A 25,137-nucleotide genomic window follows, 5' to 3' on the forward strand; every position below is an offset into this window, starting at 1 on the left:
CAAATTTTGATCTACCAGATTTTAGCCACCTAAGCCAAAAGGAAAATGATTGCATGGTATGTTTTTCTTTCTTAAACATTAAAGCTTTCGCAATGTCCGTTTTCACAGCTATTCTCTAGTACTTTTCAACAAAGAACAATTAATCAAGAAGCATAACCCCAATAACTTAATTGTGTTGAGTGAATATACATAAAATTAAAGACTTCAAGTACTATTTTGAAATGTAAGCATTTAGCACCGTGGCAATAAACACACCCTTATTTGTCATCCAATACCAGGAAAAATAATTTATTTCACTGCTGGATCACAGGGGATTTCATACCGTTATGGGAGCACACTGGCTACTACCCAGCTTTTGATATGATATAGCTGACATTTGTGCAAATTCTTATTCTGGTACTAAAAGCATATAGGAGTCTTATATTAGTTATGTCCACTGGGAAACATTAGGCACAAAACTGCCTCATATATAAGGTGAATATAAGAATTCATACATGAACACTTGGTGACTGGCAGCTGAATATACAAACTGATTGGCTTGAAAAGCTTTGCCTTTCAGATGATGTGAAGCAATACAAAGCTCTAGCTGGTGGTTGACTTTCTTGGCTTATTCACACGTGCTAAGAGCCAGCTAGTGCTGGACTCAGCAAGTGATAAATCTGTATGTGTGAGCCATCCAATAGAACTTCATTTAATTAGATGCTTTCCCTTCAATATACCTTTTTTTCACTATAGCTGGTTTAAGCCTGGAAAAACCTACTAGTTTCAAAACTAAAGTTCTTAGAAATCAACTGTTAATGGAGTTACTCTTGATTTAGGGCTCCCCCAAATCTAGTTGTGTTATACATGATGGAGATGGTTTCTGAACATCTAGAAGAAAACGAACCACTGGTTTATTAGCTTTTTGAATGATATTGCACTTTAGTCAGACATTAACTGTATACAGCCTAGGAATAGCGGGAAAGATGGATGATCCCTGCTCATCCCATTGTTGGCCCCACTTCACATCTGTGTATCGGACACCACACTGCAGCAAAAGTCCATGAATGACCACCAGTCCAATGCTGAGAGATTGAGGTGAGCTATAATAACTATCTTCAAATATTTAATATTAATAAAGGGCTGTCACATGGAGGATGGAGCAAGTTTGTTTTCTCTTGCCCCAGAGGCCAGGACCCGAACCAAAGGATTCAAGTTACAAGAAAGAAGATTCCGACTAAACACCAGGAAGAACTTTCTGACCGTAAGAGCTGCTCAATATTGGAACAGACTCCCATGAGAGGTGGACTCTCCTTCCTTGGAGGGTTTTAAGTAGAGGTTGGATGGCCATCTGTCATGGATGATCTAGTTGAGATTCCTGCAATGAAGGGAACTGGACTAGATACTTACAGGGGTCCCTTCTAACTATAAAATCCTGTGATTCTAGATGTATGCCCAACCCATGCAATATTCATAAAAAATCAGATGGGGTGAACTTGTGGACCACATTAATATATGCTGGGGCCTGTTCCACTATCAAATAAGCCCAGGGATGGTTAGACAACATCATACCTCCCACTCTGAGCATAGTTAAAGTCATGCTTAGGCATAAGTATTTCCTCCATGGTTGATTTAGTGCCATAGAAAGGTATCAAAGAAAAGAGGCATAAAGCATTTTATGCAATATTCACTGTTGCAACGAAGGCTGACTCTTTACACCTCAGTCTGCCTGTGGGAATAGCAGGAATCAGCACAAGGATATTCAGAGTCCCCAAGCGCCGTTGACCAGCAGGCATGCCTAGCATTAAGAGAGCTTCCTGCTAGTGTGATACTGCACTTATGCATATGGTCTTGTGCTTACCAACTTTGTAATGTATGCAGCCTTCCAAATCTCCTACAGTGATCCAGCCTTGCTTCTTTTCTACTTCAGGATCATTGTGTAATATTCTGTTTCTCAACCATGAAAGATAATAAACTCGTAGCTTGTTCTTCTTTCCTGTTGAAACATGGAACCGATAAAGATACAATCCATCATTGGATCAACTCGGATGCTAATACAGCTACACGGGGCTTTTTATGCCATTTATCCTATCCATACTTTGTTGATGCCAGCTTGTCTATTGCATTCTTTTCTGTTGAGGAAAGCTAATTTTGGAAATATTAATTGGAACTTTAATCTTGCACCTAAACCGAAGCCATATGAATGAACATGGCTACCTATCTGTAACCGAAGCCATATGAATGAAGCTAATTTCTGCATGCGTTCCTGTTGTCTTCCTATATGCTAAAATATCTTATAATTGAGCTCATCGGTATTATTGTTAACTGTCTGTCTGGAGGTAAGGCCTTTCAGATGGAAGAGTGGGTTTTAAAAAGAGAAATCTGTGTTAGGTGAAGCATGGAAACGTATGCAAGCATGCCAACCTCTGTTGGCTGAAAATTACAGACAACTGTAAAGAATAATATTGATGTAAAAATATGTTTAAGTAATTGCCGTAACTGAGCACTAAAAGTCAGTGCGCTTAGGGCATTTTTTTAAAAAAAAATGTTCAGGTGATGACAAGGAAGAAGGCCTTTTCTGTTGTGGCTCCGTTTATGGAATACTCTTTTCACTGAGGTCCGCCGGGCACCTTCACTGACATCTTTTTGGCACCAGGTTAAAAAACCCCAAACATTTCCCTGAGGCTTTGGGTGAACCATGGATATGTTGTTTTGCTATTAGCATGCTGCTAAAGCTTTCTGCTGCTGTTACTGGGGGTGGCGGTGTTTGTATATTTTTGTGGCTTGCAAGCATTTTTGTGTGAATGTATCTATATTATGATGCATTTTGACATAACTTTGTTTTTGAACAAATAACTAAAAAATTTAATAAATTAAAAAAGAGGGTGGTATTCAACTAAATAATTGCATGAGCCGAACAAATTTCATTTGCACAGCGGGACCTTCCTTCTTCTCCTCCCCCTGTGTGTGCCCTGTACCATCCCCTGCCCTTCGAGACTGGGCTGTCAGAAACCACTAGCAAAATGAAAACACTGATGCAGGCTCACAGCTATACCTGAGATTGTTACAAGGACATTGAGTCCTTCTAGCACGTCCATCTGTTGGAACCGCCTCCTGTTGATCAGGTTGTACACCTTCCCTTGCCCGCTGCGGTCCAACAGCATGAGCCCGTTCTCTGTTCCCACCAGTAAGTTCACACCTGCACGATGAGCAAGCAGATGAAATTAAGGAGAATGGAGACATTTTTAGTGAACATTAAAAGGAATCAACCAAGGGCTCCCAATGAAGGTTGGAAACCTCTCACATGTTGAAGGGATGAGGGATCATGTGGGCTAGATCTGTCTTTTGCCAATGATAACCCCAGCAGCCATGCTCCCCCACCGTGTTTGTGCTCAGAGAGTTTTAGATGGTGATGGATGTGCACAGACCTCCTTCACAGGGTTGGGGCCTTGACTGGTTCACTGGTAGAGATCTATTGGCGTTTATGACACACTCTTAACATCCAGAAGGTGGGAGACATGGTCACCAAAGTGGAATAGGCCTTGCCTGCAAAGCCCCGTGAACCCCTCCCCACATGGGGCTATTTGAACCCCCTCCTTACCTCTGACTTCACTTACTCACAATGATTCCCTGCTATCCAGGGAATCAGGCTCCCATCTGCTCTTGCCAGCACCATAAAAACACTAGTCCAAGGCATGGATTCCCATAGATCATAACTATTTCTATATAGGACAGCAAAGTCACCAACAAATCACAGAGCACATCTGCATAGAAAGAGGTGACCTGTGACTTGATGGTGATTTTGGGGAATCTCTTGTGGAAACTGTGAAGATCTATAAGAATCTGGGCCTGAGTCATGCATCTACACTATGGCAGTGCTGGAAAACACCCAATCTGAGTTTTTTTAAACGATTCAGTCAATGGAGCAGATGGTAGTAGATGTGATTTGATGGTTGTCTGGCAGGGGATGTCCCCATTCTCATTCTCTCTCTCTCCTCCTGCAGTACCTCAGATGTCTCCCCTTTCCCTCCTATGCTCTCAAGTGCCTATCTGAGCCTTCAAAAGCACAGGGAGATGGAAAGGAGCCGTACACTTTCAGCTTCCTTCACCAGCTCTCTGCACTTTTCAAGTAGGGATGGTGTTGAGGCTTCAAGAACCCCAGAAGAAGTCTTCAAGAGTGCCACTGAATCCACAGGTGCCATGATAGCAACCCCAGGAAAAAGGTGTCTAGAGCTGCTATTTAGCACCCTACCTTAAGTAGAGAATGTTTTGCTTCTACCCCCTCAGCTCCTGGTATTATGCCAGAGCCTCGCTTAAAAAGCACCAAAATAAATCTTAACATGCAGGCGGCATTTCTGCTATTCAATGAGATAATTAACAGATTACCCCACAGAGCAGCACAAAGGATTTCAGAATTGAAGCGCTTCTTGTACTTTCGGATCTCTGGTGTGTCACTATGAGGACGAATGTTGGTGGGATTCACATTTACTACAGAAATTTTCCTTGCTTCATTAAGTTTGGCCTGTTCTTGCCTCAGCAGCTCGCTGGTAAATAATGCTGGAAAGGAAAATATGCAGAAACAGCTTTACTGAATACATAATGGGGATTTTATCAGCTACTAAGGGCCAATACATGTGTTTCTTTAGCTCTGCGGGAGCTGCTTCCTGTGGCTTTCCCCCATATCTCTCTGATAACATATACAGATGGAGGAATTGTTACTGATAAACTCGGTTCAACTGGAATTCTGCACAGGCCTCAAGACTGTGTTGATTTTGGCTTCTGTCTGCACAATGAATGCAGCACCACTGCAAGGAATCAGAGGAAACGACAGTACTTTGAACTAAGTATCTGCCCAGCAGAGGAGAACTCAAGCTATGTATCACTGGTTCCTGCCCAATATCCTGCACAGAGCTGCTGCACAGCCTGCTGCAAAAGGTTTGTGAAACCCTTTGAAAGTTGCTCGGATCTGTGGTTAACCTGATGCCACAGTTAGTCTAGTCTTGCCGGAGGGCTTGAGGAGCACCATAAAGTTTCAACCTCATGACGTGAACAGGATATTGGCGATGAGGCCAACTATGTGCCATCCTGATTTCTTCTTCCCACTTCTCTCAGGGTAAAGGTAAAGGGACCCCTGACCATTAGGTCCAGTTGTGACTGACTCTGAGGTTGTGGTGCTCATCTTGCTTTATTGGCCGAGGGAGCTTCCGGGTACAGCTTCCGGGTCATTTGGGCAGCATGACTAAGCCACTTCTGGCGAACCAGAGCAACGCACAGAAACGCCGTTTACCTTCCCACCGGAGCGGTACCTATTTATCTACTTGCACTCTGATGTGCTTTTGAACTGCTAGGTTGGCAGGAGCAGGGACCGAGCAACGGGAGCTCACCCCGTCACGGGGATTCGAACCACTGACCTTCTGATAGGCAAGTCCTAGGCTCTGTGGTTTAATCCACAGTGCCACCCGCACCCCTTCTCTCAGGGTAAAGGTAAAGGGACCCCTGACCATTAGGTCCAGTCATGACCGACTCTGGGGTTGTGGAACTCATCTCCCCTTATTGGCCGAGGCAGCCGGCGTACAGCTTCCGGGTCATGTGGCCAGCATGACCAAGCCGCTTCTGGCGAATCAGAGCAGCGCACAGAAACACCGTTTACCTTCCTGCTGGAGCGGTTTATCTACTTGCACTTTGATGTGCTTTCGAACTGCTAGGTTGGCAGAAGCAGGGACCGAGCAACGGGAGCTCACCCCGTCACGGGGATTCGAACCGCCGACCTTCTGATTGGCAAGTCCTAGGCTCTGTGGTTTAACCCACAGCGCCACCCACGTCCCTTCTCTCTCAGGGTACCTCTATTTAATGTTTATTTAATGTTTTCAAATTTTAGACTGAAAACTCAAGTGAGATCGTGTGAATTCAAATGAGATTTGAGCTAATCTTGCAGAGTCTTGCACATATAGGGAGGAGGAGTTCAATGTAGGGTTAAGATTATGTTCTGCTATTGTAAGCATTACTACTTGACTGATGGAACCATCTCCCCTTTCCTCTCCGGCACACAGTTTTGGGGATGCCCTAATCCTTCAGAGTGGATTTGTGGGTGGTAGGGGGGTATACAGGGTCGGAGAGGGGTAGCCTTTGAGTTGGGGGGGGGATACTTGTACTGCCCCCTCTAGTCGAATGGGGTAGTTGAATCTGGCCCACAGAGTCTCCATGCACTGAGTTTGCTTTGGCTTGCAGTAGCCACAGTAAAATTCAATGCATGCTGGCATATGGCCCACAACTTTCCAGACATTCATTCTTGCTGGGAAAACACTGGAGATTTGAGCACATTTCCTAAATGCTGTAGAAGGGATGTTTTGCTATGGTGCTATAGGAGCTGTAAGCTGTTATGAACACTTGCCATGCCAGCATGTGCAGGATTTTTCAAATGCTCTTTCCTAGAGCTGACACTTGCCTAAGTATATGCTAACAGGACCAAGTGTCTCACACCCCAAGCATTTCCCATTGCCTTTCCCTACCTGTGGCAGACGATTCCTCATCATCGTCCTCATCTTCATCTGTAGGGGAGGTCTGATATACTCTGGTATCCACAAATGGAGTGAAAGATGCTTTCGTGCTACTTCCCATTCCATACTATCCAGTGAGAAAGAAACATATTATTTAATCAGAAGAAGGTAATAATAAGGTTTAGTCTTCATACCAACACAGATAATACATTCAAAGCACAAGGGTTGTAGTCCAGTGGCAGAATGGGTGGTATTTGAATGTATGCAGGTATAAAAGACCAATTCATTAGCTAGTACCCATGCCTTATCCCTAAAATGGCTCCGCAATAGGCAGAAATTGGCTTTACTGACTGGTGTAGATGCCAAGGTAATAATCAATTTAAATTAGCATAACTTTGTTGCTAAGTACAACAGAGCTGGGTTTGATTAGAAGGAAATCCAGAATAATGAACTACTAATATTTACATCTTTCCCCCCCTTTGAGAATCTTTTGCTACGTTAGCATCCAAAGGCAAAGGTTGTGATCTTTACTTCTTGACAGCTGTAAGCCCTATGGTGCAAAAGCAGGGATTTCCTCCACGACATGGCACTTGTTTTTCTGCTGTGGTATTTACCCAAGCAATGTTATAGTTATAACTTCTGTTGTTTTTGTTTTAACTATTTATTTGTGCTTTTACCTTGCATTTTTATCTTGTGAACTGCCATGAGATCTTGTGATGAAGGTCGGTATATAAATCTAATAAATCATCATCATCATAGAAAGAAGCCAGAAAAATGGGGAGGGGGGAGCCCCACCTTCCATCATCACTATTCTATGCCTTTTCCTTTTATTTCAAAAGCCACCCAAGTCTGTGATCCGGGTTGAGTGCTGGAGCCAGGCAGCTGTCACCCTAGATAACTGCCTAGCCTCCCTGCTGTAAAGAGATAACCAGCCTCATGAAAGAGCCTCTTTCTCTTTCAATGTACACATAAGGTAGCAGTTTTTTGAGGGCACCACTTGGGCTTCCAGGAAAAGCGAGCACTATCTCTTAACTGGGGAAGAAAAGGATTGCATTAATGAGTTCACGAGTGACCGTTTAGCAGAATATTTAGACCTCCTGAGGTTTTATTAACGAGACAGATGTGCTGACTTCCAAACTCTGGTGATGCAATGCCTCAATTGCCATCTCACAATCTGTAAACAGGCCTGCATAAATTCCATGCAGATTTATTCTGCTTCTTCTAGCTACGGGGAAGGGCAACACAAGGAGTTATGTAGGTAAAGCTCACTGAGTTTGTCTTTGAGCTTCGGGGAGATTTAACAGGCATTGCCAACCCACTTTTTAGAATATATGTGCAACCATTTCTTCCCTTTTGTTAAGGGTCAGAAACCTGCTCTTTGAAAAATAAAACAAAAGTCAAGATGTTCATGAAAAAGAATCCTGCTCTCCTATGGTTCTGCTACAACCCTGTGTGGCTTTAACAAATTGAGGGGAATCACACTAATTCAGGATACCTTCCAGATACTGATTTTCTTCAATTATTATTCTGCTTAATGCCGGCATGCCAGACACCTGTCGGCTGTGCTGATCACCATATGGATAGATGCCAGTCCATGACCAGCACTGGAGGAGAAGAGCAGATTGTGCAAAGACAATAGAAATCTAGGAATCTGCCTCATACCGAATAAGACTTTTGGTCCATCTAGCTCAGGGGTTCCCAAACTTGGGTCTCCAGCTATTTTTGGACTACAATTCCCATCATTCATGGCCACTGGTCCTGCTAGCTAGAGGTGATGGCAGTTGTAGTCCAAAAACAGCTGGAGTCCCAAGTTCGAGAAACCCTGGTCTACACTGGCTTGGGATCTCCTGGATTTCAGACCGGGGGCATTCCCAAGTTTACCTGCAGATGCCACAAATTGAACCTGAACCGTCTGCATGCCAAGCAGTTGCTCTACTGCTGAGCCATGGTGCCTCCCTGATAACAGGTGCCTTTTGTATGCAAGCTACTTCCTGTTTCGCTTCTGCAGCTAAGGGAAGCTTTTACCCAGAAATACCCTTACTTCTTTGCCACCATTTTCAACAGCTGATGGATTAAAACAGAAATTCAACATCATGTATATAATCATAAACACAGAATGATAGCCAAGCAGCGGGGAGGAGATCCAAGATAAATCTTGATAGCAAGCTGTTAATATTTCTGCAAAGCAAAGGTGGAGAAAGGGAGCAGGTCCTGAACCCAGAGGACCCTGCTGCTACCTACTTCTGCCACTGAGTCCATCTCCTGACCATGGGTGGAGGCTCGGCCCAGACCCTCAGTCGGTGTGCTGGCAGGTGAGTGGCTCTGCTGCACCAAATCTGGAAGATTGACATGGCCGGCAAAGCCATTGCTGGCTGTGTGGCCAGAGCGCTTTTTGTCCCCAGAAGTCTGCAGAGACACAAGTTATAAAGAAGAGAAGAGAGTGTGTGAGAGAGAAACCCCAAAAGTAACATATTAACTCACGTAGCCAAGCAAGCACAGGCACAAGCCCTTGGCTTGGCTGTCCTCTTGACCCGCGGACTCAGCAAGCAGCTCTACTGAAGAAATTTAGAGAGAATGAAACATAGAGCACATTTGGAAGGAGAGGGCATCCTTGTTCATCAGCAGAAGAATGGTTATTAATAGTTAAGACTACAAGGCTAAACAGCACATCCGAGCCCCTTCTGTGCTATTTATACCGCAGGTGAATGCTATCAAAAGTGGTCAGAATTCAGATATTACATCGCTTTTACATTTGAGCCAGATGCTTTGCAGCACCTGCCTGCAGGAGTGCACAACATCTTGGTCTTTCATGAAGTTCTCACTTAAATGTTGTTTGCATTATCGCAGATTTAACAGTTTTTAAAGGTATTTTAAAGACCCACAAACTAAATGGTGCGGAGATGATGGGATGACCTGCAACCTCTACACAAGTTGCTGTGCATGTAGTTGCTTTATCTGTACAATCACAGCAGCTTGAAAAAGGGCCATGCCGTATGGGGACTAACCACATGTTGCCACATGCAGAGCTTTCCATGTGATCTTCACTTACAGCCCTAAACTACATGCTCCCACAGGCAACTGAAAGGGGGACTGCTGTATGCCTGAACTGGGCCACAGACCTTTTAAAGGAAAAGCTAGTCTAAGCCTTGCTTGTGAAGAACAGCTTCCGGTTTCTGTAAAACTGTGCTTTACAGAATCATGGTAGAAGTACTGAATTTGGTATGTCAGGGGAGGCATGAGTGCAAGAGCCCATGGCCTGTTCCTCAGATCATTAAGACAGGATTTTCAATACGTCCAAACCAACCCAATGGCTGAATGTGTATTGTTAGCATGCTCTTGGCTGCAGAGACAGAGCCAATTAGAAGCTGGGTTTCCATCTACCACACTGAAAACATGTGTAATTATTGAGAAAGGATTACATCACTTAGCATTATTTTAATAACTGCCATGGTGTTACGTGACCTTTGGTGGTTTCCATTTTGTGCCTGTATCTAGGTTATGCCTAAGCAGGTTGCCTGCGTCTCCCCACTGACACCTACTCTGAAGTAGAAACATAGACATTACCTTTTGGCATGGCCATCGGGGGAGAGATATGTGGCATGCCCACTTTGCAAGCCCCACTTTGCAGTATTCTGACGTCATGAGAGCCAGGAGCCACTTTTCCACCTTGTGCCCTTTTCAAATGGGCTACAGCAAGTTTATGTGACTCAAGGCAGCAGCAAACAGCCTCGGCTTTTCCCCCTGCACGACTTAACAGATCTTTTTGTCCTGACAAGCACGCAAAGCTCGCATTAGCATCAGCGAGAGCTATGTGTCTCCACGGAGAACAGAAAATCCTCTTCCATCTGCAACTTGGGAAATGCTTTATAATCTAGCAAAAAACAACCAACCTCACTTTGTTCCCTCTTCTGGTCTCTGCCTTTGCAGGCAGCTGACAAAACAGACTGACTTGTCTCCATTGCAAAAGTCACCACAGATGCTTCTTTTGCTGAATTACAAGCCTGGCAGAAATTGTCAGCAACCTGCTGTTTATGTCTAATGTGTCACCTATTAAGGGCAGGCCCAAGCAGGGTAATGTACCTGAAAGAGATTACCCCAGGCTCCACAAGCAACATCTGCACAATTCTTGACACTCTCAACCTAATCAGGTGGCAAAGAATGATTTATATTCAAAAACTGCAAACACCTTGCATGGCACTCATCACAGCTTGTTTCTTAAGGTCTATCAGGTTTAAGGTCACTTACAGACTCTTTCACAAACAAGGAGTGCATTAATTAGGCATGAATCCACTTTTCCACACTCCAAACAATGGCTTAGGGTCATGTCCAGTGCAGTGCTAAATCAGGGGTCCGTCAGCTCAAGGATTTCTGCTACCGCAATAGAACTTTCTCCCCCTCTCCTCCTCCTGTGCACATCCTAAATCTGTTCTAGGGTGTCTGCTCTGCAGCAGGGGAGGGTGCAGGGTGCTCACAGGGGAGGAGATGGGGTGGAATCTTGTTGCGCTAGCAGTAATTGAGTTAGTGGAATGCCACCCTCAGATCCTAAGCAGGCTTTTGCTGGCAAGAGTATCCCAAACAGAGTTCTGCTAATAGAATCATAGAGTTGCAGTGTTGAAAGGGACCCCAAGGAACCTCTAGTCCAACCCCCTGCAATGCAGGATGGGATGCTCCAGTAACTGGATGAGACAGAGGCAACTTCCCTTGTGTCCTTGGAAAATCTGCTCTGAAGGGTTGGGACATGATACAAAATATGTGCCTGGTTGAAAGGAAAGCACAGGGAGGGAAGCTGCAGGAAGGAGGAGGGCTCAATTCCCTTCCTCCATGCAGCCTATTTATTCCTTAAAACTGGACCTCCCCATCCCTTTTCCTACAGAACTACAGCAGATTCTCCTTTAAACACATAGATCTGCTGCTGTCACAAATACCTTGGCCCTTTGTCTATGACTGTGGCTAAAGAGACATTTACACTTCAGGGAGAAAAACCAGCCACAGTTGTTTGGATATCCTTGACAGGGTTCTGTCCCACCCCATCAAGTTCATGGGATCTGCCATTAATCTCCCAGCCTTTTAGGTCCTTGTGCATTGCACTTTCCTTCCTCCCCTTCTTGACCTCTGCAGGTCATGTGGCCTGACTGCTGTAGTGCTTCAGCCTCTGGACACCTCCTTAGCCTATTTTATGGAATGTATTATGCATTGCCTGGTCAGCTGTAATTGGTTGGGGAGCAATATTAGCCATTATTACCTAAGCTCAGTGGGATCACACCATGATAGCAATTGAACCCACTGTGGAAGAATCACAGCTAGCTGGTTATGAAACTACCAACCCCTGCACCCAGAAAGCAACAATGGCTGGCTTCAACAACAATGGACCTTTTTCTCAGGGTGCAAAATGTGGCCATTTGGTTTTACGGACAACATCAGGGTGGGGAAGGTAGCCATTCAGTACTATGGACAGCAACTAGTGGACTTCAAGGTGAGATGTCAGAAGCTCTTCCTTGTGTCTTTCTGAATTACCTATCCTCCCAAACACTTTATTTTTAGTGAATTTTCTTCTTCTTTTGTTTTCTTACAGCATGCCTCGTACAATCTAACCTCCTGTCATTCATAGCAAGGTTATTCTCCAGCAACAGGTTTACTTCATCCCACTCTGCAATGTGGCATTGCTATCAATGGTCAACACTGGTAAAGCACAGGAGACATGCTGTGCTACCTATTCAGGAGGAGGCTGAATAGTAAGGTTTATTTGCTCCTGGCAGCTTTAGGATTTGGGTTGTGACTCTCAACAAAATATTATGGGTTTGGCTCCCCACTGCCTTGCCCCATAACCACTAGATATTTCACTGGAATTCATCCATGCTGCATAGGTGCAAATGTTTCCCAAAATAAAACAAAAGTCCCATTTGTTGGCCTTTGGATTGACTTTATAAGAGTCTTTCTTTTTCCCCCTGAATACAAGCCATGACATCACAATTAGGGTGTTCAGATAAAGAGCTACAATTAAACTAAAGCAATTGGAAATCTTCAGCAGATGGCTGAAGGGGGAATTATTATGGAAGTGAATGGGCTAGGTTTCAAACTCACTTCTACCAGTGTAAATCTTTGTGTAAATTCTTTGGTTTGGGAGTTTTTTCTTGCTTTAGGCCAGGATGGAAGAATATGAGAATCCAGACACAACCTGGCTGCATCCTACAGTATTCATTGCTGTTTGCAGTTTGGAGAAACATCTTTTGTTTAGATGTTGTAATTATATTAATCAGCTGCTAACAGGCATTGTTTAATCAATCACTTTGTGCTTAGAATACACAGAGCAATGATTATTCATAGCTTATAAAGACAAAATCTCTCAAAGATGTTTCACAGGAAATAGTTGCCACCCACTTACCTCCCTTATCATTAAAGTCCCTTCTCTGGAAATGCTGCTAAACGTATCTGTATGGGGCGGTTCTAGAATGTGGCTTGACACCATTCCTAAGTTGTAGGCCTCGTTGTTTCCCGGCATTCCTGTTGGGCTGCAAAATATAAACAGTGGGTATTTGCAAAACTAAATAAGAATATATATATACATACCATTTTCGCTGCTGTGTGTTGGTCCAGATTACACGGACCAAATGCCAACAGTAAGATTTTTTTAATCTTAAGGCCATCATGAATCCAACATATATGAAAATCCAGAACAAGTTATAGGTTCCTTTATCAGAGGCCAGGTTTTTACAGTAATTCATACTCTAAGGCAGCAATTAAAGATGATTACTGAAAATGGCAAGGCAACATCCAGTTTTCCCCATGTTCTCCTTATAAATGGAGAAGGAAACACAAACAAGACTACCCTGCATGTGGCCCCTGCACCTTCATGGCATGCACTTGATATTGCTAAGTGGGTATGGGCAAATGCAGAACCTCACAATGTTACCCTCCAAATTTCCTTAACCAAACGTTATGGGAAATGGAGGGAGGAAACTGGATGGTCTCTGGTTTTGAAGGCATCCCTCTGGTTTGTATCACGTCTGGTGCCAACCTAGAGGCTAGAGCACATATGATGATTGTGATAACAGGGAGATGTTGCCGAAAACTACTGCCCTGTGTTGAAGCAATACCTGCTTGGCTTGTACCATTTTCAAGGATTCACTGTGTCATTTACTCCACCATGCTGTGGATTTCCTCTTGCAGACCATCAGTAGCTAGAAATATGGGGCAGGGGTTGGGAGACTCAGAGGATGTGCAAGAGGGACAGGCAGATGGTACCTGACACAAGGAGGTAGTTTTCCTCATGGCAACTAAACTTGTCCAGGTTACAAGCTACTAAACCTGGGCATTTTTGTTTCTGATGGCCACCCAGGACAACAAGAGCAAGCCTCTCAGCAGTATCTGAAGATGTCAAATTGTAGAGATGAGACTGAGTCCTTCTAGGACCACAGCTTCAGTGCACACAAGCCAGGGCACAACATGACATTGCAACATGGCATATTTTAAACCACATTAAGCTAAACAAGACACAAAATATCTGCCCAAACATTACCCATATACTTATGGATGGCCAACAAAAATAAGCAGCAGCTGCTTATTTATGCCTGAAGGCAGAGACTGACCTAGATAATATAGAAATATAGATCAGAGAATGTTCTAATAAAAGTCCAGATATGCAGCTGTTAGCACCATTTGTCAGTCTTTAAAATACTGGGAAACTGTTAAATCTGTGATAATGCAAAGAACATTTAAATGAGAACTTCAAGAAAGACTAAGGTATTGTTTGCGAAGTGAAGCCATTGTATATTTATGAGAACTTCAGAAAATCCCAGAGAGTTTCCTAGCTCTCAGGGCTCTTTCACATACGGAGCTTCTGTCCTTTTTGTACACTGCCATATGTGAAGAAGATAAACCGAGTCCCAGAGCTTTGTCTGCTTCCAAGTAATGAGTGTGGGATCCTCTAAGTGGTGGCTCCTATATGTGTGGGGAGCGGGTGTTGGACAAAACAATGTTGGCACCATCTGAACCTTGGGGGAAACGACATTCCACAGCTGAGGAGCCACCACCAAGAAGGTTCCACCCTGAGCTAAAACACCAGGCTTCCCTGAGAGATCTTAAAGCCTAGGGAGGACAATGCTGAGAGACAATGCTGAGAGACAATGCTGAGAGACGCTGAGACAATGCTCCTTCAGATAACTGAGTTCTGTTGTCCAGGTATTTGTATCTAAGCATCAAAACCTTAAATGTGGCTTCAGAGCATATAGGCAGCCAGTGCAAACTCTTCAGAAATAGTGTTATATGGCTCCAAATAGCCGAACCAGTCAACACTCTGGCCATTGCATTTTGTGTAAGCTGCAGCCTCCAAATCATCTTCAAGGGCAGCCCCACACAGAGCTTACTGCGCTAATCTAACTCCAGAACCCAGAGTCTGTAGAGCCTAGGCCAGTGTTTCCCCAACCTTGGATCTCCAGCTGTTTTTGGACTACAACTCCCACCACCCCTAGCTAGCAAGACCAGTGGTGAGGGATGATGGGAAATGTAGTCCAAAAACAGCTGGAGACCCAAGGTTGGGATACACTGGCCTAGATTACTGTAGCCAGGCTGACACTATATAGAGGAATGCCTGTAGCTCACGAACCAGCTAAAGCTGGAAAACAGGTACCCTGTGTTACTGATGCCACAGGTCACCAGCGACAAAGCTGGATCTAGTAGTCTCTTCAAGCTACACACTTGGTTCTTTGGGGGTGTGAAACACCATCCAGAACCAGCCTCCTCTCTGTTCCCAGACACAAGAACCACTACCCTACACCACCTTTTGCCTACATTTTTCATGGGTCTCTGACTCTATCGATGTGAACTCAGACTGTATTATCCTTCAACTGGAGTGAGCTGCTGGCAAGCCAGGATGGCTGGGGACTTTATCCAGCTGCTACCCCAAGCACAAAAAGCTGCAATCACAGTTAAGTACCACACATCATCTGCCAAAAATAGCATCCTCGCGTCAAGGCTTCTTCTTCCCAGCAATGCCCAGGATCAAGTCTCCTAATGTTGTGAGGTCATTACATTATACATTCCCCCTAGCCTTCATCCAGCTGATGTACAGCAGGAATAGACAATTGCACATGACAGTGCGATGGCATGGGGTGAGTGATCCTACACATTATGGGGAGGGACCTGACCTGGGGGGCAGCTGCTGTCAAAGATGCACAGTGTGTCGTTCCGCCCACCCACAGCTCCAAATAAACAGTGTTAATTATAATGGTGTTATCTTCACAAAATGTGCCTTACATAAGCCTTGGAATGTCACTGACAGGCACGGTCCCATCTTGCGTTTCACTCTCGCCATCCTCCTCTTCCTCTTCGCTGCTTTCAGACTCCTCGCTGGAGGAGGAATAGTCTGTAACTTTCTTCAAAGGCCGGTTTGTTTCTTCAATACGCAGCTCCCTCAGTTCTTTTGCTAAGGCCGTCAGATCCTATATGGCAAGGGGAACGAGGGCAACTTGAGGTGAGTTTCGTCAACAATTTATTGGGCTGCAGAAAAGCTGCACACATCTGACTGAAAGCTTTAACGACACAGAGCATAAGCAACCAAAAAATACTAATTTTTTATAGTAGTCTTACAAACATATACCAACCTAAGACAACATAGCATGTAGCTTTTGTGAAAACAAATGCTGGCTCTATGCTTGTTGAAAACTCAACAGCAAACTTGCTGGTTTTATTTGACCACATAGGCATGTGTACATATCTGTTTGTAGGCTTCTACGTACAGACACAGCACAGTTACATTTGTTGAAAACAAATGGAGTTCAGTCACGATCATAGTAAACTGGAAAACATGATCACCTTTGGAGGCCATTTATTGCCATGTACTTTAAGTCATGTGAACAGGAGCTTCACATTGTGTGTTTCCAGCTCATGATGCCCGACAGAGGAAGGGAAAACCATGATTGCCTTGATTCACACAGAATGGTGCACTAACTGATATCGTTTTGGGGGTGGGGTGTACCTGTGTGAAATTTTGCCATTGGTTTGGCAAACTGTTTATTGCTGCTGCAGAATGGAGGACCCAAAGCAATGGATTCAAACTGCAATAAAGAGGACTTCAACTAATCTTTAGGAAGAACTTCTTGGGGATACAAGTTGTGATGGCCTTGGAAGGGGGTGGGCTTTCCGTCATTAGAGTGTAAGCTGGGCTACTGCAATAGTGGATTTCGTTCATCTGTGGAGGATTGGAATAGACAACCCTTTGAGATTCCTTTCAATTCTTGGGTTCTAATAAAGCGGGTGATATCAAAGAGAGGAGAAGAAGAAGAAGAAGAGTTTGGATTTGATATCCCGCTTTATCACTACCCAAAGGAGTCTCAAAGCGTTAACATTCTCCTTTCCCTTCCTCCCCCAAAACAAACACTCTGTGAGGTGAGTGGGGCTGAGAGACTTCAAAGAAGTGTGACTAGCCCAAGATCACCCAGCAGCTGCATGTGGAGGAGCGGAGACAAGAATCCGGTTCCCCAGATTACGAGTCTACCGCTCTTAACCACTACACCACACTGGCTCTCAGGAGGAACTGGTGACAACGGCAGTGAAGAGGTGATGTTCCAGTGGGGAAAGAGAGCTCACTAAGTATATCTTTTTATAGATTGGCATCATATCTATGCCATATTTTTCAAACACATGGTTTCCTCCAAAGAATCCTGGGAACTGCAGTTTCCCCTCACAGAGCTAATTCCCATCACCCTTAGACTACAGTTCCCAGGATACTTTGGGAGGAGGCATGTGCTTTTAAAGGTTTGTTGTGGATGTGACTGTAAGATTGTGAGAAAATTTTAGACTTAACGGGGGGCGGTAAATACAAGGCCTCCACTCCTGCTGTTTGCCTATAGCAAAGTACTTTGAGTTATTGCTGACAGAGATGTAGAGACAGGTCAAACAAGATTGATGTATAACGTGATTTATGCACGGGACTTGAGTGAAACAATGCCACAAAAGACCTCCTCAGCTCCAGGAGATAGAGAGCATGGACGAACTCGCTAAGACCTGCACAAATTGACACATACCCTGCACAAACACACACACATAGTAGCCACAGTAAATGTGGAAATACCACATTTGGAAAGTTACGGGTGGCGGCAGGGGAACAACCAGGAAACTTAGAAAACAAACACAAAGAGCTTTCAGTTTACTATGACACTGACAAAACCTTCGACAGTATTATCTCAAGACAAAGGGCACTGCAAGCACCATATAGAAGAAGGAGACTTCTTGTAATCTTACATGCTTTTATAGCAATGCAGGGGGAAGCAGTAGGGGCAAAAAATAAAAAGCATGAGAGCTCCAATTAGAATGGGTTAGAAGAGTTTATTGCATTAGGCATGCACATTATGAACAAAGCAACTGCAGTCGTTAGTCTTACCATTTCTCCCTATATTAGTGACCGAGGGAGCCATCAGCGCATTTGGTCAGAGATACAAGGGTTAGGGAGAAAGAAACTCATTGAAAAAAAAGGCTATTTCCACATTTTTTTTGCTGTTTTTGGTCTTATGGCCATATTCTCTCTTTGTCATATGTCCCAATTTCCCCAATTTTACCTCTGATTAAGGGGAAATGAGCCCTGAAACATGCAGTACATGCCTTCCTTCCTTTATCTTTTTTTTTAAAGCATTGCTTCCATCATAAGAAGTGAAGCTGAGGCAAGACTAACTTACCTTTCCTCTGCTCTTTCCAGGCATGGCCTGCACTTTAAACCTCTGTGTCCAAGTGCCCCCCCCCTTTAGCTCCAGAGCTTTCCTTGTGAAAACCCGCTCTTTAAAGCTCAATCAGAGCAAACAGCAATGCACGGAAAACCTGAATTGATGTTTGCTCCGACTGAATACTAAAGAGTGGGTTTAAAACGTGGACGTGTGCCTGGAAAGAGTGGGGCAAAAGATTAGTGTGGATAAGCCCTAAAATATCCCGTTCCAATACAGCCGCAACTACTTTACTCAGGACTCAATGGCCACTTTGTAAAAGACAGGCATATAGTACTTGTGCCATAAAGGCGCAGGGAGAGAGCAACATCTTTGTCTCTATTTGCAGAACGTCAAAGTCGATGGCATCTTTCAATTTAGTTCAGGGCGCACGTCACTCTACTTTCGGTAAAAGCTACGGAACATACTTTGATCAGTTGAACTTAACATACGGCCAGAAACTTAACATGTAGGAAACTTTATGAGTTACTAAAAGGAAGGTTAAAATAACCTAAAGTTCAATACAGCAAAATCAGCCCCTGGCTTGTTACAGGGAACAATCCTTACAAATTTTACGCCATCTCCTTGAAAGCAAAGAATCTCAAAGAATGACAAGATGCATCCTTCATCTGAAACCCTAACCAATTAAAATCACTTTGTGCAGATGAATCAAATTTTCAATTGATGCGTTTACTTATTAAAGCCTGTAGCCCTAAGTCAATATTCCACAGGAAGAGGTGTACTTTGCAGGCAATGGAAAGCCTGGGTAGACTGTCAAACTCGAAGCAACAGTGATATCGAAGGGAAAAGCAGGTCAATATATTTTTAATTCTGCACAGATTAAATCAAACACGTTATCATCATTACAGTCATCCTAAAGTGGTGCTTAATTAAGGTCTATCAGCAATATAATCTCATCACAGCTGATAAGCCAGTTTACCCATTTCTTTAAAGGCATGTTTATTTTGTTCTGCAGAACAAGACCATGGGCTTATCCAAACTTACCTTCTGCCCCACTCTTTCTGGCACAGGTCTGAGCTCTGAAACTACATGACCGAGCACGTCCCCCCGCCCCCCCGGTTGCTTTCCTTGCAAAAACCCGCTCTTTAGCACTCAGTTGGAGCAAACAATTCAGGTTTTCCATGGATTGCTGTTTGCTCGGATTGAGCTTTAAAGAGTGAGTTTTCATGAGAAAAGCTTGGAGCAAAAAGAAAAAGAAAAAGGTGCTTAGACATGGAGCTGTAAAGCATGGAAAGAGTGGAGGAAAGGTAAAGGTGGATAAGCCACATGATTTACTGTGTCAGTGCAGAGATGTGGCACATGTCTTACTTACAAAGGAACCCCCTACACTGTTAGCTTGATGTGCCTAAACAATTAAATCTGAAGCACACGAAGCATGTCTTGCAGAAGAGGAGGCATCATATTGCACAGATTTTTGTATACAATCATCTCCCCGGTGCCAGCCACCTTGACACTCAAGTATTCTGTAAGAAGGAACAGGGATTTTCAAGGGCAAGGGGTACGGGAGAGAGAGAGAGAATCAACACGACTGACACATGGCTTCCAAGGTTTGGGATCTGCACAATCAGGGAGAAAAACCTCTCTGGTGGATTGGAAACATGCTTAAGTCAGATGGTGTAATTTCAAGGGAGAATTTCCATGAGTCACTACTCTTGTATCCAAAATAGGTGCATGAACTAGATTAAAGGTAAAGGTAAGGTAAAGGACCCCTGGACAGTTAAGTCCAATCGTATTTGACTATGGGGTGTGGTGCTCATCTCTGCTTTCAGGCCAAGGGAGCCGGTGTTTGTCCGCAGACAGCTTTTCTGGGTCATGTGGCGAGCATGACTAAACCACTTCTGGTGCAACAGGACACTGTGACGAGTGCCAGAGCACACAGAAACACAATTTACCTTCCCACTGCAGCGGTACCTATTTATTTACTCTTTAAGAAGTCCTTTAAATTGCTATGGGTTGTGCATAGCATCTCAGAATAATGCATGCCAGGCTAACACCTAGTTGAAATCGGTTATCTCTTTCAGAATCTGTCTCTGTAGCATCCCCAAAATGCTGCTTCTGAGCTGCTCCAGGTATCTACCGCAACAGAAGCCAGAAACAATTTTGATGTTTGGGGGAAATGGGAGAAAACAGCTGCCAAGCAATGGGGGGGGGGGTGTTTCTTCATGGAGGAGAGTTTGTGATGCTGAGAGGTGCTTGCTGAATCAGAAACTCTGAGACTGTTCTGGGTCTAAAGAATGAAGGTGTATCGTGGGACAATTTCCACATCTAGCGACTGCAACAAGATAAATAGCCTTCACACTATTTGTATGGTGAGGATACGAGGCCTGATGTTCAACGAACCCTATCAAGTTAACAGTATTGTAATGCTGTACTGTATGCTTACATGTCATCTTCAACCAAACATGAGTGACATGAATGAGGCTGAACCAGTGTCACTGTAGACACTAGCATATTATTCAAAGTGGCTTTTTTTTTTGTATCCCTGAGCAGCAAGAATGCCAGTGAAATGTTTCCATCAGGCTCCCTCAGTTGTTGCTTTGCCATTCTAAACTATTAATATTTTTAAATTAAGAGAAATTATTTATTATTTGTTGTGACAAATGGGGAATAAGATATTTACTACTAAAAAACTATTGGGAAAAGACTGAATGAACAAACTATCCCTGATCTAATCCAAACACTGCTGACTGACAGTTGTTCAAAGACTGTGATCACAGATCAGTGTCTAATAGATTTTGCTTCTACACTCCAAATGAAAAGCTTAGAGTACCCCCCCCCCATTCCATTTTAAAGAGTAGAGAATGTGGGATTTTGAGAGCTTGTTTCCACTGCCAACGAACTCTGTGATTAAAACCTGGCCAAATCGAAGCAAATATTTTCATTACTGCCAGATCAATTTCTTTGGTTTTAATTGTTTTCAGTTTTTTGTTCCGAAGATGAAAAGGAGGCCTAATTAAGATTCAGGCAGCAAGAACACATTTATAACATATAGTTCAATAATTAGTGACTCATTCATTTCAGCTGGATCATTTCCAATTACCTAAAGCAGTGCATTGTACTGCTTTAAAAACATTTATCTCCTCAACACCCCTAACTCCAAAACTAAGACTGGAAAATGGGCTTAGGTGTTTTCAAGCTATTATGGTTCAGCTATAGAAAGAATGGCTTCGCTACAACTGCTCACAAATTATCAGAGAGAGAGAGAGAGAGAGAGAGAGAGAGAGAGAGAGAGATTCAAAGTGAAAAATGCCTAATTTCACCAGCTTCTAGACTTCCAGAGGTACATGAAAATAACTAGAATTATCTACAGTGTAAGGCAGGGCTTTCCAACCCAATGCCCCCAGGTGCAATGGTGTTGGGGAAGGCTTTTCACTGGTGCTCCTGGGCAGGCGCTCCAGATCCTGATCTTTCTTTATCTATTTTGAAGGAAGTCTCTAGTCCTCCTAGAAAGAAAGTTATGGGGCTAAACAGGCAGGGACCTTCTAAGTGATTTCTGCATGCGCTGCTAGGATGGAGCTGAATATGAGTAGGTATTTTTCAGTGGCACCTGTTCCTGGTGTGTGTGTGTGTGTGTGTGTGTGTATATATGTGCACCACATGACTTGAAACTTCCTTTTACAACTACACTGCTTGGTACTAATGGATGAAACCAAAGTTGGGTAAATTGCCAGAGTTCATTATATTTAATTACCATTAAGAATCTGGCTTAGAATAACACATTAATAAAACTAATGGTTACAGTCATGAAAAATAATTTCAAATTTATATGAAAGCTACTCACCCTGCATTGTTGGATCAAAATTTGTGGGAACACACATACAGTATTTGCAATCCCAAGGGGAAAGCAAGGGAGGGGGAGGGGGAGGGGGAACCCAGCGCAGGAAAAGTGCTTCTGTTCCACGGCTCCATCCTCATTTTCAAAAGGGGCTGCCATAGTGGTGTCACAAACCTCACAATGTAACACTGAGTTACTTGGGCTGTGCCAGGGTCCAATATTTTAAGCTGTACCAACTTAAAATGTTGAGATTGCATCCTGAACATTTGGGGCACAGATCCCCTTTTCTTTGATTGCACACATGAATAGTGGTTTGCCCAGATGCAGCATTACTTTTCTGGTGAGAAAAAGGATTTCATGGAGCCAAACCCAAAGTAAAATAGAAGTTTTACACCTAGGCTACACCCCACCCTTCTTTTTCCTGAGCAGCTTTCTATTTCTATATAAAATCTTTCATCTGGAATCATGATTGCAGTATCACCTTTTTGAATGTCAGCAACCAAGAAAATATGGTTTGATGTTAAGCTCTAACTAGTCACCCCTGCAAAGGCATGACCAACTAAGAAAAGATATCACTAACCTCATCTATTGCTTTCTTATAGCTCTGGGAGTAAGGGAAGATTAATCAGCATCAGAGGAAACAGATCAGGACAGGAAAATGCCAGAGGAAAAGCAAGCAGGTTAGAAATAAAATCAAAATTGTTAGCTCAGTGCTGTGAAGTGTGAAAGGGAAAAAACACACATCAACAAAACAGCAGATACACGTTCATAAGAGGCTAAATGGAAATTCCTCCCATGCCCTCTGCCAGTATAGAAATACAAATAGTCGAACACAAAACTAAACCAGGGGTAAGCACTCTGGTTTGCTGTGTGCTTTTGTGAAGTTTGCAATAAAAATCATTGTAACTAGACACTACCAAGCTTGGGCCTGCATTCTTAGGGCATGTGAGGCAGCTAGGTGGACTTTGAAGGAAGGCATCTTTGTGACACTTCCCCTTGCCTGCCATTGGTCAGAAATTGGGATACTGATTTAACTATCTTGCCTAAAGTTTAGATCCTTGTACGTGAGCAGCTTCAACCCTCTGCTTCTCTGTTCCTTGAGAATACATCTTTTTATCTTGCCCTCTCTGAGGTGGGCAGCATAATTTTGCACAGGTGAGCCCAGTAATGACCTGTCTGGGTTTCTGGCTTTCCTTCTTTAAAACCAATGACCTTTTGACAGCATCATGCACCTTCCTTGGTCTTCTAATTACTAAATCAGTCTGGCTCTTGACAAACACAGGAACCATTGACACGTGCTTGCAGACTGCACCATGTCATGTCTTCTCTATCAGATTAACCTTGAGACTAAAACGTCCTTCAAAGGTATTAACTCCACTAAGAAGTATGACTTCATACAAATAGCCCCAGCCACTGATATGCACCATGTTTTCAGTTATTCCTATGCCGAAGGTTTTTACTGAACTGTAGAAAACTCAAACCACCCTTTCTCTAAATAGTCCTGTCTTCTACAGTCTCTTCTTACACTCAAAACTGAACTGGGGTCAGTGGGGAGATGAGCAGCGGCATTTGACTCTTTTTTGACTCGTTCTCAAAAGATTGTGGCCTGAAGGAAAAACTCCACTTCCACTGGCAAAAGTCTATCACAAAACACATTTAAAACTCACAGCAGGTCGGCTTGGTCGCGTCATTTCCTTGCTGTCTTCCTGTTTTATCTTAGCTGGCTCGTGAGGGAGGATGGGCGAAACTTCGGGCTTGGCATTTCCTGGGTAAAGAGCAAAGCAGGCACAAGTTCGATTAAAGGCCTTCCTACCCCCATACCAATGAGAACACCTTTACTTCCAGGTAGCCGATTCCTTCTCTATTTGCTTCAGGATCCACTGAAAAGCTCTCTCGGGAGGAACTGAACTTGCACCATGCAAATCATGAGACTTTCAAAGCAGGTCTATGCCAGTGCTAGGGACAGAGATGTTCACAGTTGAGACGGAAAGATGGTTTTGTGTTGTTTTACAATGTTTGTTTCGTTTCACAAGATGCCAGTCCGAAGGGTAGAGTGTTGGACTTGGCAGAGTGCAAAAGGAAGGAAAGAAGGAAGGAAGGAAGGAAGGAAGGAAGGAAGGAAGGAAGGAAGGAAGGAACACATGTCTTACCTCTGACTCTGTTACGTTCACTAGAACCAGCCTGGGATCCAGGTTGGGAGCCTGCTTGGGAACTGGGCTGTGAGCTGGGGGTGCTTGAGCTGGAAGAGCTGCCGCTGCTTGTCCTCTGTAAGGGGTTTTCTATTATAGGCTCTGTTCTCCGTAGGTCAGGGTTACTAGAGAAGAGAAGGATTGGGTGTCACTCTTCATGTGTCTTTTAGGAAGTGTTTCGTGAAGTGAAGCAAGTAGAAATTTGGTGCCTTGGCATCATTTTTGTTTAGGCAAGCCTATCCAGACATAGAGAAGCTACATGTGTTTTATTTCTTTTTAGCTAGTGTGGATTTTAATGTTTTTAAAAATAAACTTAATGTCTTTTTCTAATATTGTTATGAACCACTTTTAGAGGGTTTTGGGTTTTTTAACCATCAAGTGGTGTACGTACACACACACACACACACACACACACACACACACCCTTCTCTAACTCATACATGGATGTCTCTTTTGTCCTCATTCAGGAGTATTTTCATACATTGCTACAAATAACTTTTTTGACCTGGTTTTGTACACAAAATCCTGGGCACTCCTTATGCTAAACCTTGGAATCTCAGAGGCAGAGGATTGAGAGGGCCTGCACATGACACGGCGTGATGTCCAGACGTTGTGCAGGGGGCCTTCTGAACATTGAGGGGGCCTGGAACCTTTTTTTTTAAAAAAAAAAAAAAAAAGATCGGAGGGTGGGGCACAGTGCCTCGTCCCCCAGGAGCTGGCACCCTTGGTCACAGGAGATAAGCAAACCTGACACCTTCCTAACTCAAGAGAAAACCTCCTGCTCAGTTCAGATGTAATGGGGAAATAGAGTTTCCCGCTATATGAATGAAAGGTGGCAAACCTCAATCTTCTAGGGTCTTTCTTTCTTCACACCCATAAGGAAGAGATTAGAAGCTTTCTCTTCCTATTTTAAATCATTGCAGTTCCCTGTTGGATCGAAACTTGGATCATGATTTGTTCACTAAATACAGTTTAAACACATCATA

General features: G+C 43.6%; 1 protein-coding gene across 10 annotated transcripts in view; it reads right to left on the bottom strand.

The window, feature by feature from the left end:
* The window catches only part of TNIK (TRAF2 and NCK interacting kinase), a 291,911-nt gene that overhangs the window by 8,861 nt on the left and 257,913 nt on the right, over positions 1-25,137 (bottom strand). For all 10 annotated transcript variants that reach the window (XR_014564274.1, XM_083739146.1, XM_083739148.1 and 7 more), the window contains 9 exons: positions 24,113-24,276; positions 23,630-23,727; positions 15,729-15,913; positions 12,859-12,985; positions 8,718-8,882; positions 6,489-6,603; positions 4,366-4,536; positions 3,035-3,178; positions 1,841-1,975 (listed from right to left, as the gene is read on the bottom strand). Coding sequence is in view for 9 of the 10 variants with exons in the window: in XM_083739146.1 (XP_083595272.1) it covers positions 1,841-1,975; positions 3,035-3,178; positions 4,366-4,536; positions 6,489-6,603; positions 8,718-8,882; positions 12,859-12,985; positions 15,729-15,913; positions 23,630-23,727; positions 24,113-24,276 (1,304 nt within the window). In the remaining variant the exon portion in view is untranslated. The remainder of the gene's footprint in view (positions 1-1,840; positions 1,976-3,034; positions 3,179-4,365; positions 4,537-6,488; positions 6,604-8,717; positions 8,883-12,858; positions 12,986-15,728; positions 15,914-23,629; positions 23,728-24,112; positions 24,277-25,137) is intronic.

This window comes from Podarcis gaigeae, assembly GCF_964106915.1.
Source record: "Podarcis gaigeae genome assembly, chromosome: 5".
NCBI lineage: Eukaryota > Metazoa > Chordata > Lepidosauria > Squamata > Lacertidae > Podarcis > Podarcis gaigeae.